Source organism: Pan troglodytes, chromosome 10 (genome assembly GCF_028858775.2).
Source record: "Pan troglodytes isolate AG18354 chromosome 10, NHGRI_mPanTro3-v2.0_pri, whole genome shotgun sequence".
Lineage (NCBI taxonomy): Eukaryota > Metazoa > Chordata > Mammalia > Primates > Hominidae > Pan > Pan troglodytes.
Window position 1 is genome coordinate 45,769,151 of NC_072408.2, and position 18,756 is coordinate 45,787,906.

General features: G+C 48.6%; 1 protein-coding gene across 6 annotated transcripts; it reads right to left on the minus strand.

Moving 5' to 3' along the window:
* Window positions 1-2,293: 2,293 nt before the first annotated feature.
* SMARCD1 (SWI/SNF related, matrix associated, actin dependent regulator of chromatin, subfamily d, member 1) lies at window positions 2,294-17,742 on the minus strand. Of its 6 annotated transcripts, XM_063786678.1 has the most exons (14): window positions 17,374-17,719; window positions 16,572-16,759; window positions 16,254-16,296; window positions 16,039-16,161; window positions 15,432-15,554; window positions 14,279-14,395; window positions 12,930-13,031; window positions 12,511-12,672; window positions 12,323-12,420; window positions 8,333-8,468; window positions 5,930-6,052; window positions 4,121-4,222; window positions 3,370-3,989; window positions 2,294-2,882 (listed from the first exon to the last, which is right to left on the minus strand). In XM_063786678.1, the coding sequence occupies exons 1-13, from the start codon at window positions 17,548-17,550 to the stop codon at window positions 3,936-3,938; spliced, it is 1,548 nt and encodes a 515-aa protein (XP_063642748.1). In that variant the 5' UTR covers window positions 17,551-17,719; the 3' UTR covers window positions 2,294-2,882; window positions 3,370-3,935. The 6 variants fall into 6 exon arrangements, with proteins under 6 accessions (XP_063642748.1, XP_016778920.2, XP_063642749.1 ...); XM_016923431.4 differs by having other exon boundaries at window positions 2,294-3,989; window positions 17,374-17,737; XM_063786679.1 differs by lacking the exon at window positions 5,930-6,052 and having other exon boundaries at window positions 17,374-17,679.
* Window positions 17,743-18,756: the final 1,014 nt, after the last annotated feature.

The following is an 18,756-nucleotide window of genomic DNA, read 5'->3' on the forward strand; positions in this document are numbered from 1 at the left end:
TCTGCATTGCCCATGGCCATCTGTCTAAGACGAGGGAAGCTCTGGTTTCCAGGCTGATCTGGAGAGTGGAGCAAGAGGCTCCTAACACTGTGCACCTTGGCCTAGAGGGCAGACACCACCGTGTGCTCATGTGCTGACCTCCTGGCTTGGCAGACGGCTAGGTGGGTGTTGCCATCCCCCTGGGCTGTTGCTGGCCAGCAACTGGTAACAAGCACTGGGCTACAGGGGAGTCTGTGTGCAACCCATGGGTAGGAGTAAGCAGGCAGGAGGTCAAGACTGGGGAGAAATGGCTTTCTAAGTTCCAGGGACTGCCCAGGAAAAACCAACCATATTCTCCTTCCATGGCCAGTAATTTCCCATAGGGAAACGGACATGAAATCAGTAGTTGGCTGTTTTTCTTAGCACAATGTTATACCTAATACAGAAACAGCCTCCCACAGACCACTCCTTTATTGCACTGGCACTGAGATGAAGGCTCCAGTGCCAGGCTGCCAGCTGGGAGCACTGATTACGGGTGATGGAAGAGAAAGGATGCTTCTGTCCCTGGCACAAATGATGGGAGCCCCAAAGAATGGATGTTTATGCATAAAATAACCCCCTTGTTTTTGCCTAAATGCTTCCCTCTCTCATTTTGCCCCTACAATCATTTTAGGTAGTGTGGAGACTAAGAATGTGCTCATTTACATGGGAATAAAGAGGGTGCAGAGATTCAGAATTGGCTCATCACAGGAAGTTATCTGTATCACTAGAGCTCTTTTCCCAAGAGCAAACTGTAGATTTGCTTGAAATTAATAATGGTTCATCAGCCATTCATTACACATGTAATTAGCCTGGGTAAAAACAGATGCCATTTCAATGTCCTTGACATCAATTTTCTCCACTCCTAGTTATCAGCCCAACCACTCCTCTCTGCTTTCCCTTCTCAAGTCTGATAAACCCCAAGTTCCGGAGTAGGAACAGTGGTTGGATTTTTTGGTGGGTTTGATTACATATATTGAACAGGCAATACTAGAATGTTCCCATCCAAACAGGCAAAGGATAATTTTTAAACTACAACTTTGGAAAGTGGTTGTACTCTGATCCTATATTCCAAACCCCATTCTTGCATAATGACAAAGGAAAAAAGTCATGAGCCCCCAGGTGGGAAGCAGGCAGAACTGCAGGCGAGTTTCAAGTGATTGCTAATGGGAATCCCTCCTGAGCTGAATTCCAAACTCTGCCAAGGAGGGGCTAGTTGTCTACAGTATGAGGATGACAACACAGAACTTCCATGGTGCTCTTAAGAACCAGCTACTCAGGAGGCTGAGGCAGGAAAATCACTTGAACCTGGGAGGCGGAGGTTGCAGTGAGCCGAGAACGTGCCATTGCACTCCAGCCTGGGGAACAAGAACACAACTCCATCTCAAAACAGGCAAACAAAAACTGAACTCTTACTTGAACCATGAAAGCGGAACCTTAGAGTAGCAGGCACAGGCTGGGCACGGTGGCTCACACCTGTAATCCCAGCACTTTGGGAGACTGAGGCGGGCGGATCACGAGGTCAGGAGATCAAGACCATCCTGGCTAACACGGTGAAACCCTGTCTCTACTAAAAAATACAAAAAATTAGCCGGGCGTGGTGGCGGGCACCTGTAGTCCCAGCTACTCGGGAGGCTGAGGGAGGAGAATGGCGTGAACCCAGGAGGCGGAGCTTGCAGTGAGCCAAGATCGCGCTACTGCACTCCAGCCTGGGCAACAGTGAGACTCCGTCTCAAAAAAAAAAAAAAAAAAGAGTAGCAGGCACGAAAAGCAAAAATGTCTTTGGTTGTCCAGATCCTGCCCACATCTAAACAGAAGCCCTGGGGAAGAAGTGAAACTCCTCCAAAGAAGGCTCAGGTTCGTCAAACCTAAGGGATCACGGGCATCTATGGCTCACTCCAGCCAACAGGTGCTCTGGGGAGCTCAGATGGACAAGGGGGAAAATGACTGCCACCAACCTGTTAGTACCTGCCTAGCAAGTCGGGAAAGGGCTCTTAAGATCCAGTGGTGAAGCCCAATAATCCCAACCAGCAACTAGGCTGCTTGGACCACTGGGGCAGACAGCAATCTCTTAAGGTAAGACCCTGAGGTCCACAAAAGTAGAAATCTCATTTTCCACTTTATCTCCCGTGTCTAGCATCACAACTAGCACATAGCAGGTGCTCAATAAATACTTGTCAAATAAAATGAACAAACACTACAAGCGTGGCTAATGGTATTGAAGGAAGAAGAGCTCAGGGAAGAGCTCTCTCACAGTAGGTAGGAGGACCCATACTTCAGAAGATTCTTTTATTAAAACTGGGTAACATCAATAAGGGGACAGTACAAAAAAAATTTTGGTCCATGAAAAAAACAATTCAGTTAATAAAAACAGTTATCAACAGGGACACTGTGGGAAGTACTGAGCTTCCTTCTCATGGTTCCAGCCAGGAGGCGGCCAGGGCTCAGCTGCCCCAAGGTTGTCCAGTGTCAACCTTTCAAGGGAGGGAAAATGGCAGGAAGGGGAAGACGGGGAGAAAATTCTGCTGTCCCCAGTGTAGAACAGGGAGGGATTTGGGGGTGGGGGTATGCTCGCAGGAGCCTGAGGAGGGGGTGGGGAAGCAGGGGCTTTGTCAGTTCTGTGGGTTTAGAGCCCATGCTGAACGGAATTCCCCCGTTGTGCCCAGCTGTCTCCCACCCTTGCTGTGTTGAGTCTGCGAGCCTGGGATATGCTAACTCGGGGGTGATACAACCTGGAAGAAGAATGTGAGGCTCTCCTGGAAAGATGCAAAAACCATCTCAGATCCAAGGGGCCAAGATCACAAGGTCCTGCTGCTACCTGAGGGGTCTGAAGCTTTGAGGGCAGGGGCTGGGGAGTCACAATCCTGTGAGGCAGGGAGAGGGAAGAGTCACAAACCCAACTCAGCACTATTCTCCAGCCCTAGGCGCTTTCACTCCTCAGTGCCCTAGAAGTCACCAGTAGGTGTCAACTGGGCAGACAAGGGACAGGAAGACAGGGATGGCCCAGGGCTTTTTACCCGTTTGGTTTTAGGCCTGTTTCTCCATTAAGGGACGCAGAGGCAGGGTGGAGTGAGTGAATGAATGAGTCACATCTCCAAACAGCAGGAAGGAACAGCCTCTGCTGGCAATGACAGTTCCCCAGATGAGATCCCTGGGGCTCTGAAAGGGAAAGGCAAGATTCCCCCACCCAAATGCCCGGGATTAGGGCAGATCTGAGGGAATCACAAAGGGCAGCCACAGGGAGTGTCTGGGAGGGAGCAATAAAGAACAAACTCCAATACTGATGTGGACCCCAACTAAGGAGTGAGAGAAGCACTGACAGCAGGCCAACCCAGAGGGCTGGGGACTGACCTGGGGCTCAGTGGAGCCCAAGAACCAGGGTTTCTGTAGTGCTACAGGGCAACAAGTGAAGGGAGAGTTTGTTCCAAACCTGTGGAGGGAAGGAAGGAAATTGGATTCTGTTATCAGGAGAGCCAAGATCAACTAGCTTATAGAGTGCCCACAGGCCTGAGTCTTGGAGAAGGAGCTAAAGCTCCCAACTCCTGGGTCTCTGAAGGGCAGGATCAGTGTAGCTGGTCCCCTTGAAGACCACCTGGCCTTAGGCCCAATCCATTCCAAGCACTCATTACCACTACATGTTCTCTCTCTAACACTATCTAGAGGTCCTATGTAGACCAGGGGAGGGTACAGGCACATGGGAACTTTGTGGGGCAAAGGGAAGCTGGGGGTGGGAAGGGATAGGGTGAAAGAAGAGGATAACAGGTGTCTTGTGAGACCCTCTTCATTCTGGTGTTGTCCTTGAACCAACAGCATCCCCTGGAACGCCCCAAGCAAGACCAAGGCAGATACTATGAGGCAGGCAGCACAGGGCCCAAATCAAGAATTGGTGCAGTCAAATCAGGGCTGTGGGAGAGGCCCTATGTATTCCGGATTCCCAGGGCTTGCTCTAATTCTTGTCGTCTCTGCTGCACCTAAGGAGAAAATAGTGAAGGGAGTGGAAGATGAGACAAACCAGAAGTTGGTATCTAACACCACTGACCCCCATCAGGGGTGAAAACCCCGTGCCTTTTGTCAATTTCCCCCGTGCACCCCATGTACTTACCTTGGAGTAGAAGTATCGGCACACAGCCTCCTGAGCCCAGGGCTGGAAGTAGAACTCAGCTCGGCGCTCCTCCTCTGGGTTACCCACCACATCAGTCATTGTCTGAGGGAAATGGAGATGCAGGGTGGAGGAAGAGAGAGGAGAAAAGGCTTGTTTCCTTCCTTCACACCCATTATTGGGTAAATTGTATCCTTCCCCAAAATGTTGAAGTCTAACCCCTAGTACCTGTGAATGTGACCTTATTTGGAAATAGGGTCTCTGCAGATGCTCAAGTTAAGATGAGGTCATTAGAGTACCCCCTAATATGACCGGTAGGTTCCCTTATAAAGAGGGGAAATTTAGACATGGAGACAGACACATACAGAAGGAAGACAACGTGAAGTCACACAGAGACCACTACCTACAAGCCAAGGAACGCCTGAGGTACCAGAAGCTGAGAGATGCACAGAACAGAGTCTCCCTCCCAGCTCGCGGAAGGAAGCAGTGCTGCCCACAACTGATTTTGGACTTCCAGCCTCCACAACTGTGAGACAAGCCTGTTGTTTGAAACTGCCCAGTTTGTGGTAGTTTGCTACAGCAGCCTCAGCAAACTGATACAACACCCAGTCACCTCTGCAATCAACAAGTCGTTGCCTTGTTCAGGGATCTTTCCTGGCATCCCTTTTCCCTTGCTCCTCTGCTCAGCCTCTCTAACTCGTCACAGTCAGCACAGGAGGGGTGACAACGGATGAGTTCATACTCTGTGCCCATTCCTATCTTCTTGCCTGAGCTTACTGTGCTCCCCTTTCTGGGAACGTCTTCAAATCCCAAATTTTCCATGAAGCCTTCCCCAGAGATTCTAGTCTCACTGATCTCCCTTATCTGAATCATCTTATTGGTCCTGGTCAGTCTAATAATGTCTTTTTTTTTTTTTTTTTTTGAGATGGAGTCTCACTCTGTCAGCCAGGCTGGAGTGCAGTGGTGCAATCTCGGCTCACTGCAGCCTCTACCTCCCAGGTTCAAGCGATTCTCCTGCCTCAGCCTCCCGGGTAGCTGGGATTACAGGCACCCGCCACCACGCCTGGCTGATTTTTTTATTTTAGTAGAGATGGGGTTTCACCATGTTGGCCAGGCTAGTCTCAAACTCCTGACCTCAGGTGATCTGCCCTCCTCAGCCTCTCAAAGTGCTGGGATTACAGGCGTGAGCCACCGCACCTGGCCTGATAATGTCTTATATTTACTACTTTGTATCATACTAGCCTAGTTTCTTTTTTTTGAGACAGAGTTTCGCTCTGTCACCCAGGCTGGAGTGCAGCCGCACGATCTTGGCTCACTGCAACCTCTGCTTCCTGGGTTCAAGCAATTCTCCTGCCTTAGCCTCCCAAGTAGCTGGGATTGTAGGCGCGCACCACCACGCCTGGCTAAGTTTTTATATTTTTAGTGGAGACGGGGTTTCGCCATGTTGGCCAGGCTGGTCTCAAACTCCTGACCTCAAGCGATCCGTTGGCCTCGGCCTCCCAAAGTGCTGGGATTACAGGTGTGAGCCACCGTGCCTGGCTATACTAGCCTAGTTTCTTCAGACAGAATGTAGGCTGCTTTGAAAGCAGAGATCAGGTCTTCCACTCTGTATCCCTGACAAGATGAAGCACAGTGACAGACAAGGCAAGCACTAAATCAACACTTGATGGCTCTGCCCCCATTTCCCTGCTTAACTGCAAAATGGACCCTGGAACATGCTAAAGAAAAATCTGGCCCCTCACTCCTTCCTCTGGGTCTCCTACCAGCTGCTACATGACCTAAGTCCCTTCAGACCTCTCCTAGGTTCTTTACCTTGAGGTCCCTGCACTGGGACTGAAGCCAGTCATTGATGAAACCCTGAGGGTCTCTGGCAAAGCTCAGCATGAACTCCCGCTGAGTCTTCAGCTGGTTGATGGTTTCTATTGTCTCATGGATCTGAAAGGAAGAACGAAGCTCATACCATTTTCAAACTAGAAAAATGAGAAGTTAAATGGCAGGTGGTGCCTGACAACTCCACATGCCACTTCCAACCTAGTCACCATGCTGCCCACAGCTGGCACTATCATATAGAGCTCCAACTGCTCCGACCCTTGGCATTCTTTCAGCAGGTAATTTGCCCTTGTTTCTGTCTCTCTGTATACCCCATGTGAGGAAAGCTTTCCTTTTGGTCTCCCCAGTGCCCACTATGGGCAAAGCTACATGATGAATACTTACTCCACAGCACAAATGGGTCCAAAAGTGTTCTCAGGAAGAAAAGGACTGGCATCTGGGGCTGTCTCATAAGCTCTCATCTCTGGGTTTTGTTCTCAACTCTCTTCTCATTCTGCATACTCCTCCCGGCAATTTCTTTGACTTGTATGTCTTCCATTACCACTGACGGGGTAATGAGTCCCCAGTCTGCAGCCCAGAGTCTATCTTCTATACTCCAACCAATCCAACTGCTTAAACTTGACATTAAATTCACTACCCTTTCTCCAATACCTGCTCCTCCTCCTCCCCTCTTCCCAGTCATAGTAAATACTACTGTCCACCCAAGCTAGAGACCTGGGAGGCATCATAACATTTCCTTCTCATTCATCCCTCACTCTAATAATCCAAACAGTGGCCAAATTCCTTCAATTCCACCTTGACACCTCTCAAATCTATCTACTTATCTCCACCCTCACTGTCGGGACTGTAAATTTAGGGCCTCAACACGTCTCACATGGATTACTGCACCAGCCTCCTAACTGGGCTTCCTGCCTCCAGCCCTGCCCTCTTGACAAATTATTCTCCATTCACCTTCCTGCAAGTGATCATTCTATATACAAATAGCATCAGTCCCTCCACTGGTAATGATCTCTCAACCAGCTGTCTTACACAGTCTTCAGGATGAAACATAAACCAGCTTTCCCTGAATCAAAGGTTCTTCATGATTAGGCATCTGGCTCCCTATCTAGCTTTCCTTCCCAAAACATACCGTCCTCGGCACTCTATGCTGCATCTAGCATACTAAATGGCTCGTACTTCTTTAAGACACCAGGCTCTCTCTCTCTTCTCTGGACCTTTACATGCCCTATTCCCTCTTTCTGGAACGTCTTCTGCCTCCTATGCCCCCAGCACTACTATCCTTTTTGCCCTTTCATTAACACCCACTTTGTCCTTCAAGATTTAGTTGGGGCCGGGCGCGGTGGCTCACGCCTGTGATCCCAGCACTTTGGGAGGCCGAAGCGGGTGGATCACCTGAGGTCAGGAGTTCAAGACCAGCCTGACCAATATGGTGAAACCCCGTCTCTACTAAAAATACAAAAATTAGCTGGGCATAGTGGCAGGTGCCTGTAGTCCCAGCTACTCAGGAGGCTGAGACAGGAGAACTGCTTGAACCCAGGAGGCGGAGGTTGTAGTGAGCCAAGATCATGCCATTGCACTCCAGCCTGAGCGACAGAGCAAGACTCCATCTCAAAAAAAAAAAAAAAGAAAAGATTTAGTTGGGGCATCAACTCTTCCAGCAAAGCCTCCCTTTCTCCTTCATGTTCCCAAAGCACTTTTGGCTTTATTTGCAAGGACTGCGTCTAATAATAACAACCCAGATAACAATAATAGTAGCAGAAGTTACCATTTGTTGTTTTTATGTGCCAGATACAGTCTCAAGTCTTTACACACACTCCCTCATTTAATCGTCATAGCAACCTGATTAAAATAGGTACTATGGGCTGGGCGTGGTGGCTCACGCCTGTAATCCCAGTACTTTGGGAGGCTGAGGCGGGCAGATCACTTGAGGTCAGGAGTTGGAGACCAGCCTGGCCAACATGGTGAAACGCCGTCCCTACTAAAAATACAAAAATCAGCCGGGTGTGATAGTGGGTGACTGTAATCCCAGCTACTTGGGAGGCTGAGGCAGGAGAATCGCTTGAACCCAGGAAGTGGAGGTTGCCGTGAGGCGGGATTGCACCACTGCACTCCAGCCTGGGCGAGAGAGCGAGACTCCTGAAAAGAAAAAAGGAAAAAAAAGGTACTATGGTCTCTATTCCACAAATCAGAAACTGAGGCTCAGTGCTGTTGAGAGTATCCCCACAATCAGAATTCATTTGAGTCTAGCTCAAACCAGCACCAAGCACAGTACCTGACATATACTGGGTGTCACCGTATTTTGAATGAACACTAAGAACCAAAAGGAGGCCTTGAAGCTGTGATAGGGGCTGGTGGTACCCAACTATCCAGGGCACAGACCCCTACCTTGTTGTCTAGAGTAGCAATCTCCTGTTGGCTGGCAGTGGACAGCAGAAAAGAATTCATCTGGGTCTTCAAGGTGTCATCCACTTCAACATCAATGTCATAACAAGCTGTCTTTTTCTGATCATTCGGGTCAACACTGGACAGGAAACCAAAGGGGCCTGGTAAAGAGCTTGTCCCCTAAGACCTAATTACACAGGGTCAAAAAAAGATGACCCAGGATGAAGAGAAAAGGGGCTAACTGTAAAAGGGCCCAAGAACTTTCGGGTGTGACAGAAATGTTCTGCACTTTATTGTGGCAGCTACATGGTGTACAGATCTGGCAAAAATCTTCAAACTACACTTTCAATTGGTATAATTTGTTATATATAAATTATACTTCAATAAAGTTGATTTATTTAAAAAGTCAGTGGTAAAAATTCAAGCAGTACAAAAGGCATCCTGTGAAAAGGAGTTCCTTCCTCTCCAGAGGAAATCACTGCTACAGTCTCCTATATATCTTTCTCCCTTAAAAAAAAAAAATTTGGCAGCCAGGCGTGGTGGCTTATGCCTGTAATCCCAGCACTTTGGGAGGCCAAGGTGGGCGATCACCTGAGGTCAGGAACATGGTGAAACCCCATTTCTACTAAAAATTAGCCAGACGTGGTAGCTCACGCCTGTAATCCCAGCTACTGGGGAAGCTGAGGCAGGAGAATCTCTTGAACCCGGGAGGCAGAGGTTATAGTGAGCCAAGTTCATGCCACTATACTTCAGCCTGGGTGACAGAGTGAGACGATCTCTAAAAATAAAAAAAATTTGGCGAGCCATGGTGGCTCATGCCTGTAATCCTAACACTTTGGGAGGCTCAGGTAAGAGGACTGCCTGAGCCCACGAGTTTGAGACCAGCCTACACCACACAGACCCCAGTTTCTACAAAAAATTTCAAAACAATTCCTGGGCGTGGTGGCACACATCTGTGGTCCCAGCTGCTCAGGAGGCGAGGTGGGAGGATCACTTGAGCCCAGGAGGTCGAGGATGCAGTGAGCCATGATTACACCACTGCACTCCAGCCTGGGCAACAGAGAGAGACTCTGTCTCAAAAAAGAAATAATAATAATAATTTTTAAAACTTCTTTGGCCAGGTGCGGTGGCTCACACCTGTAATCCCAGCACTCTGGGAAGCCAACACGGGCAGATCACTCAAGGCCAGGAATTCAACACTAGTGTGGCCAACATGGCGAAACCCCAATACAAAAAGTGGTGCACGCCTGTAATTACAATTACTTGGGAGGCCGAGGCACGAGAATTGCTTGAACCTGGGAGGCAGGGGTTGCAGAGAGCGAAGATCATGCCACTGCACTCCAGCCTGGATGACAGAGCAAGACTCTGTATGTTTAAACAAACGAAGCCTTTTTTTTTTTTTTTTTTTAGATGGAGTCTTGCTCTGTTGTCTATGCTGGAGTGCAGTGGCGCAATCTTGGCTCACTGCAACCTCTGCCTCCCAGGTTCAAGCGATTCTCCTGCCTCAGCCTCCCAAGTAGCTGGGACTACAGGCGCCCACCACCACGCCCAGCTAATTTTTGTATTTTTAGTAGAGATGGGGTTTCACCATATTAGCCAGACTGGTCTTGAACTCCTGACCTTGTGATCCACCCACCTTGGCCTCCCAAAGTGCTGGGATTACAGACGTGAGCCACTGCGCCCAGCCAAACAAATCTTTTTTTATTGTTTCAGAGACAGGATTTTACTATGTTGCCCAGGCTGGACTCAAACTCCAGGACTCAAGTGATCTACCCACCTCAGCCTCTGGAGTAGCTGGGTCTACAGGAATGTGCCACCGTGCCTGGCTTTCTCCCTTTTAAACTAAAATTGACCCCAAAAATAAAGTCAAACACAAAATTAAAAGTGGTCTAACTTTAAGCATAGGAATATAGGACAGACCAACTTCTACTGACCTAATTTATAGGTTGAGGAGTTACTACTGTGTAAGTGAAGGTTCAGGGTCTTATCTTTTTTCTTTTTTTCCCCTCCCTCTCTGTCATCTTGTAGGTTCAGGGTCAAAAGAAAAAAAAAAAAAAGCCCACCGGGTGTGGTGGCTCACACCTGTAATCCCAGCACTTTGGGAGGCCGAGGCGGGTGGATCACGTGATCAAGAGATCGAGACCATCCTGGCCAACATGGTAAAACCCCGTCTCTACTAAAATACAAAAAATTAGCTAAGCATGGTGGCATGCGCCTGTAATCCCAACTACTTGGGAGGCTGAGGCAGGAGAATCGCTTGAACCCAGGAGGCACAGGTTGCAGTGAGCCGAGATTGTGCCACTGCACTCCAGCCTGGCAACAGAGTGAGATTCTGTCTCAAAAAAAAAAAAAAAAAAAAAAGAAAGAAAGAAAAGAAAAGAAAAGAAAAGAAAGCCCTTACCGGAATTAATATGGAATAAAGGAAGGAAGACAAAGAGACTATATCCAACTACAGAGACACGCTGCTTTGAGAGGGAAATTTTCTTCACTCCCTATCTAGAGATGCCTTGCTCTGCAGCTTCTAAACAAAAAAGTGAATAGAGGTAATGGAATTGGGAGGCTTGGACTAGAATGCTGTACCATCCAGAGAAAAGATGGCTGCTGAGCCCTTCCATGAGTGAAGAGCTGGTACATGTTTAACAACTGATCTTCCAAAGGAGAGTGGGAGGAGGTGCCCAGATGTGTGGCATTTGCTTATCTTTGGGCTTTAAATATTCTGATTTCAGCCGGGCGCGGTGGCTCACACCTGTAATCCCAGCACTTTGGGAGGCCAGGTGGGCGAATCACCAGAGGTCAGGAGTTTGAGATCAGCCTGGCAAACATGGTGAAGCTCCGTCTCTACTAAAAATATAAAAAAATTAGCTGGGCATGGTAGCAGGTGCCTGTAATCCCAGCGACGTGGGAGGCTGGGGAGGGAGAATTGCTTGAACTCAGGAGGCGGAGGTTTCAGTGAGCTGAGATCATGCCACTGCACACCAGCCTGGGCAACAAGAGCGAAACTACATCTCAAAACAAAACAAAACAAAAGGCCGGGCGCAGTGGCTCACGCCTGTAGTCCCAGCACTTTGGGAGGCCAAGGCGGGCGGATCACCTGAGGTCGGGAGTTCAAGACCAGCCTGACCAACATGGAGAAACCTGGTCTCTACTAAAAATACAAAATTAGCCAGGCATGGTGGCACATGCCTGTAATCCCGGCTACGGCAGGAGAATCACTTGAACCCAGTAGGCAGAGGTTATGGTGAGCCAAGATTGTGCCATTGCACTCCAGCCTGGGTAACAAGAGTGAAACTCCATCCCAAAAAAAAAAAAAAAAAATTCTGATTTCAAGCTACCAACATTACATTACTGTTCATGGGAAGAGATGCACAGTAACACATAAGCACATCATTATATCATATTTCCGCCAGATGGATACAACAGGCAAAAATAACCTCAAGAGCACAAATACAGGCTGGGCGTGGTGGCTCATGCCTGTAATCCGAGCACTTTGGGAGGCCGAGGCGGGCAGATCACGAGGCTCGGTGAGCAGATCACGAGGTCAGATTGAGACCATCCTGGCTAACATGGTGAAACCCCATCTCTACTAAAAATACAAAAAATTAGCCAGGTGTGGTGACGGGTGCCTGTAGTCCCGGCTACTCGGGAGGCTGAGGCAGGAGAATGGCGTGAACCCAGGAGGCGGAGCTTGCAGTGAGCCGAGATCGCGCCACTGGACTCCAGCCTGGGCGACAGAGTGAGACTCTGTCTCAACAACAACAACAACAAAAAAGCACAAATACAATAAAATGTAATAATTAGGAAGTTATACTTTTTTGAGTATATGTTACCCACTTTTAGTCTAATATATTTAATTATAAGTTTATGTAATTTAATTGTAAGTAACAGTTGTGTTTAACAATCTGTTTGCAAAATTCCTGAAAATTTGACAACTGGCTTGTGCAAATTGGTACAAGGCAGCTCCGGCACAGCACTGCCTCCCACACACAGGCCTACCTGATGACATGATTAATGATGATAGGTTCTGGTGGCATAAGCAAGGCATGGAGCCGCTGAGGGATCTCTGAAAACTTCATACGTTGAGACTCAAAGATCTGTAGCAAAGGGGAGAAGCACGAGGTTAGCAGTTTGAGCATAACTAGTGTTCTAATGGATTCTAGCAAAAGAATGGGTCCATTACTTACCTGCTGCAGGTACTTGTCACAGATGACAAACTCCCGCTCGTGAGGGTCCTGGAGCTTATGTGTCTTAATATATTGCCACAGTGCTTGGATGATCACTGGACGAGTCTGGGTATGGATGCCCAGGAGTCGAGCTAGGCGGGGGTCTAATTTAAACTGGGGAGGCTGCAGGGAACCAAAGGGTATAGGGGATGAAGCTAGTTAGCTGCGTCTATATGCAGCAATACATTCAAGCTATTCAACAAATAATGTAGTGCTTTTTCTGGGACAGAAAAATTCTAGGAAGAACTCAGAGATGACTAAGACTCTATCTCTGTGCCAAAGTGGCAAATTATTCACAACTAGACATAAACTCTTTAAAGTGAGACTGCTGATGGGATGTGGCTGTGAAAGCTGGACCCCCTCACACCACCACAGAATACCTGGTAATCCAGCATCAGTAGGACAGTACACCGTACATTCACGTCTCCCGGCCGCTTCACCTGAAAGCCATCGGTCTCCTGGGTAGTGGCGGTCCTGTGCCACTACAGAGAGGAAGATGTCAGGGGGTGCTCTCCCAGAGGAAGAGCTGGGGTGGGAGGGAAGAGCTTCTGTAATGACTGAATATTCAACTTTGATTACTGAGGCTAATGGAGAAGAGTAATAGCATGAAGCATTTTAAAAAACTGCATATGGCTTTGGGATTACTGTCTGTGTATAAGTAGATTAACCTTTTAATTGTTTGTGGTTGCATTTAAATAAGCCTGAATGTCCAGTGATAATTTTATCCACAAAATGGATAATACACATGTGAACAGTAACATAGCTATCATTTACTGAATACTTACTATGTGTGAGAGTATTCTAAGACATTTACCTGGATTATCTCACTTCCCGAACATCTATACAAGATAGGCACAATTATACTTATTTTACAGATGAGAAAACTAATGCTCAGCATAATAAAGTAACTTGCCTAGGTCAAACAGCCAATAAGTGGTGGAGCCACCATTTGAGCTCTGATGTGTCTGATTCTACAGTCCACATCCTTAGCCACTATACTCTACTGCTATAAAATTAAATATATTTACAAGTTTCTATTGATTCTATGACTTACTTCCCTTATTAGATGGTAAAGACCTCCCCATGTCTCTTAGTGGTTGAGGTTAAGGGGCTACAGCTACACTGGCAAAGAAAGGAGCAGGTTAAGTTCACTTGGAGTGCTGGCTGGACTGTCATTCTGGTTTTGCCTGTTTCCCAAAGAATACTGTTGCTAACATGGGCTTCAAAACGTTGTGCAATCAGGCATCATAATAAAGGATTTTTGGTGAATTGGAATGTAAATGTAAACAGAGCAGAAACCAAGAGGAAGTCCCAGATCTATAATGGTAACCTTGGCAAGTACTAGTACCCTATCAGTCAATCACTCTCATTACAGCAACTGCTGCCAAGAAAAATGGATAACTACATCTCACCATTATTAACAAGCAAGATACAGAGATGGCCTGGCACATACAAGAGGCCACCAGTAGACTTTCCCTTGAAAGAGGTGGCAGTGATCAGGATAGTAACATTAAAAAGATGGGACAAGTTAGGTTACAAGAGCCCTTGGTCCTAACTAAACATGCTAGTGCCACCTAGAGGTCAATGTGCAAACTGTACACCTGGAGCGGTACTGTGTACACCTAGAGTGACTACTTTATACCTCCCCCTCTCCTTAGACATTAAAATACGGCTCCCAAGTCCATCATCCTCCAATCAGAGTCAAAGCCTAGAAGGCAGAACTACTCACTTCTACCAGATGGTTGTCTGGCCCATACAGGTCTTTGTCCAGTTCAATCACCAAGGACTTAAAAAAGGAAGAGAACTTCCTCTTTTGTTTAGTGGCATCATATTTGGACAAGGCTGACTAGAGGAGAGAAAATAAAAATCACATTAGGAAAGGCCAAAAGAAACTTCCCAAGACAAAATCCTATGAAAAAGGAACCCCAACAACAATGGGAAAAAACTCAAAAAATATCTTCTGAATATCTCTTAAGAGAGATAGGCAAAATAGGCATCTGCAGGTATTAAACCAATCATGGTAGCAACAGAACCCTGAAGAAGCAGCCTAGAACACATAGAGGGTCACTGTTTTACCCATCTCATTTGTCCAAGGGAAATGAGGCAAGTTAAGCAAACCATTGCACATAACTAAGCGAGTTTGAACAGAGAAAAGTCTGACTCTAGAGGGGAAATGAATCACAGGCAATAAGCAGCCAGAACAAAAACAGCTTTATTTGGACAGAATGACACCACCAGCAGATGGACCGGACCTATATAGAGAAGGAGGCTCTGACACTGAGCCCTGGTTCTCCTGCAAAAGTGCATTCCAATTAGCTTGCCTGCGAGCAGCTAAAAATAAGAGCCAGAGAATGTAAGGGAATGAGAGAAAGGTGAGCTTCCCCGAGGAGCTTCTGGGGTGGGAAGTTTGGGGACTATCACCTGTCAGCTGATGCTCCCCAGGAAGCAACAAAGAGCCTGTCAAGAGAAATCTATCCTACTTAAACTGTGGGGTGCCTCCAATGAAAGTTGAGAAGATAGAGATACCACAAGGACTCAGAGAGGAAACACAGCCTCAAATTAAGTGCAAACTCGATTAAAAAAAAAAAAACTAAATAATCTACAGATATGGCTAAATCCAATGGCCAGCAGCACCAAGAGGAAGGTAAATCACAAATCAGATCCCAGGACAATAAGGTTCTCCATATGATACCAGTGAGGGCCAAAGGTGTGGGGGCAAACACAAAGGACCACTGTCTTTCAGTGCAGGGAACAGTGTCCCTCTCCTTACTGCTCCCAAAAGGAGCTGTGAGCACCAGTTAGGCTTCCTGCTGACCAGACAACACTGTTCATTCCCAGCAGCTCCCACCCTAGATGCCAACCATTGTGGACCTTGAACTCACATCCTCCAGGAGCCGTCCTTCTACCCGAAGCTCCCAGGAAGCCACCGTCCCTTCCCCATCCTCGGCATCTGACTTAGCCGGATTGAAAGTGTTAGAAATGAAAATTCGCAGCTTCCGTTTTTGCTGAGGAAGGCAGAAACAGGATTGATCGTGGGGCTTCAGTGGTCTGATGTTGAAGACAACGGTCTCCCCAAACCCCAAAATTACTCCTAACAGACTGGCTTACTGTCTACCCAGTCCCTTGGGTGGGTGGATGAAGATTCCATTTAGAAGAGGAGTACTGGCCATCAGCCTAAGTACAAGTGCATATAGTGGGATGCCAGGTGGACAAAGTCATGCAAGGTGCCAGGTTCCCAAGGTAGCAGAGCAGTTACAGCGAAAACATGGACAAGGGTATATTTGTAGTGCAAGAGACATCAAGAGCCCCTCCCCCTTTGCCATTCTGTTCTTATCCTCCTAATGTAATTCTCAGTTTGTAGGCGGAAGGGAGAGATGCAATTTAAATGCCAAGGAGAGTTGTGCTGTGCCTTTGATTTCTCATCCTAATTCTGCTGAAGGTTCCTGGGTCCTCTCCTTTGGCTCTCTGCCTAGTACTTTCCTGTGTTACCTTGATGGGACGTTTCAAGGCCTCTTGGATATCTAGCCGTTTCCTCATGATAGTCTGGTCCAGTTTCCTTTCAAAAGCCAAGAGATCCATATAGGCCTGGGATTCTGGTACCAGTTCACGAATCTTAGGAACAGAAAAATTAATTGAAATCTAGGATGATCATCTCTATACTCAAACTCACCACACTTTCCAGAAGACATATAGCCTGGACTCACCCTTTGAGGTAGAATTTTGTCAGCCATCTTCTTTTTCTTTGCACTGTTGGGAATAAATACTATTATCAGGTTGGGACAGAACTAGTCAGAACGTGAAAATAAGCTGTCAGCACGTCCATTTATAGTAATGTGAAGGGATTGCAAAGCTTCTCTCAAAGAACTACCACCACCACCACCACCACCACCAAGCATTCTCAAGGATGAGTTCTGTAGCACCATCTGCTGACACAGCACCACCACTTCTTGGTTCAGGTACTCCCACCACCTGTGTCCTCCCAGGCTCCCTCCCTCCCTCCCTCTGCCCCAGGATCATCTTACTTGTGGTTTCGATTTTGGACCGCCTGCTGCTGGACCTGCTGGATCTGCTGAGGGGCAGGTCTCTTGCGGGACTGATCCATCCCTGACTGGGCCAGGCCAGGTCGGACTGAAGGGTTCCCCCCATAGCCAGGGGGTCCCATGGAAGGTCCCTGAGGTGTCATTCGGCTGCCTGGCAACATACCTGGTCTCTACAGAGGGGAGAGGACCCAGAGATGTCATGGTTTCACCTGCTAAACCCCATCAAGAAAGAAAAGCAGGGAACGCCTGAGATCTTTGAATGAAGTAAGGTTTAGGGATGGAATGGAGGACAATGAGAGGAGAACCCTTTGCTCCAGTAGTGACTCCATAGAAAAATAGAGTCCAAAAGCTAAGCGAGAGCCAGATTATACTCAAATTCTCAGTCTATTTTGGATGGGACACATCGGACATCGCCAGTTCCACATTTACTCTGCTAGCTACTATCTCTTTAGAAGCTGACCTCAATTTGTCAGCTACACGTTCTGTGTTCCTCTGATCACTGGAGCTGCTCAAGCCCCTTTGCACTCCGGCCCTCATATAGGTATCCCTGGACCCACTTCACCCACCCAGGTTCTCTACCGACTCCCCACGGAAACAATGCCCCTAGGAGCAGGTGTGTAACTGCCTCCCCCTCTCTTTCTGCGCACAGCCTCCCCCAACCCGCACCCAGAGCCCGAACCCCTCCCAAGGGAGTCCCTCCTACTTCTCCCCCCACCCCTGTCACTCCCACGTCCCCGCTCGGCCCCGCCCCCGGCCCGCGCGCCCCTCCTCCTGCCCCACTCACCGGATAGGCCGCTCCGGGCATCGGGGAGCGGTACAGCCCTTGACCCGGAGCCGGGCCCATTCGCACAGGAGGCCCCGGAGTTCCGCCCGGGCCCAAGGCAGCAGCCGCGCCCGCCCCTCCTGAGGCTCCGGCGCCGCCGCTTGGAGCCACAGACTGGAAACCCGCCCGGGCCGCCATCTTCCCGGAGCCGCCGATGCAGCCGCACAAAGAACCGGAACCGGAACTCCCCCCGCCCCCCGAGCGCCCCCCGAGCGCCCGCCTGTTCCCCCGGCCGGCCGGCCGGCACGGGAGGCTCAGGGCAGCGAGACTACGGGCTAGAGCGGGGCGACTAGCGGAAAAGGCGTGCTGGCCACGCCCTCCCGCCTTCACGGTCCGGGAGGGAAAACCATAGAGAAGAGCTCTGCAATAGAGAGGCCGCGTGAGCGGGCGCCCCCAGGCCGACGGGAGGAAGACAAGGACCTGGAAAGGGGGACGGACCACAGCCTCAGCCCCAGTCTCAACCCCAACTCGAGCCCTCTGATGAAGAGGGGCTTGGAGTAATAGCTTCATCTTGGCGCATGGCGTTAACTTTACAAAACGCTTTGACTGCTTTTCGTTTCGTTTTCTTACTGCTATAACTATCAGGGGCTGAGGAGGGAAACACAGTTTATTCCATTTTACAAATGGGAAAGCTGAACTCACAGGTGAATGACTTGGCAAAGGTCAACCAGCAAGTTAGCCATAAAGCCGAAGCCAAGATTCCAGATACCCTTGCTCATAGCCCGGGACTCATTCCACAGATAAAGTGCCTCAATAAGTACCTCACGTGGGAACTTTGTCCTAACTTTCTCTCTGACCTAACCTGCTTCCGGATTATTATTTTTTATTTTTTTTGAGATGAGGTCTGTCTCTCTCTCGCCCAAGCTGGAGTGCAGTGGCACCATCTCAGCTCACTGCAACCTCCGCCTCCCAGGCTCAAGTGATCCTCCCACCTCAGCCTACCAAGTAGCTGGGACCACAGGCATGCACCACCATGCCAGGCTGTTTTGTATTTTTGGTAGGGATGGGGTTTCGCCATGTTGCCCAGGTTGGTCTCGAACTCCTGAGCTCAAGCGATCTGTGCTCCTCAGCCTCCCAAAATGCTGGGATTACAGGTGTGAGCCATTGTGCCTGGCCTCAGATTTTTTTTTTTTAATATTAAGAAATAGGGATGGGGGGCTGGGCGCGGTGGCTCATGCCTGTAATCCCAGCACTTGGGAGGCCCAGGCGGGTGGATCATGAGGTCAGGAGATCGAGACCATCCTGGCTAACACGGTGAAACCCCGTCTCTACTAAAAACACAAAAAAATTAGCCGGGCGTGGTGGCGGGCGCCTGTAGTCCCAGCTACTCGGGAGGCTGAGGCA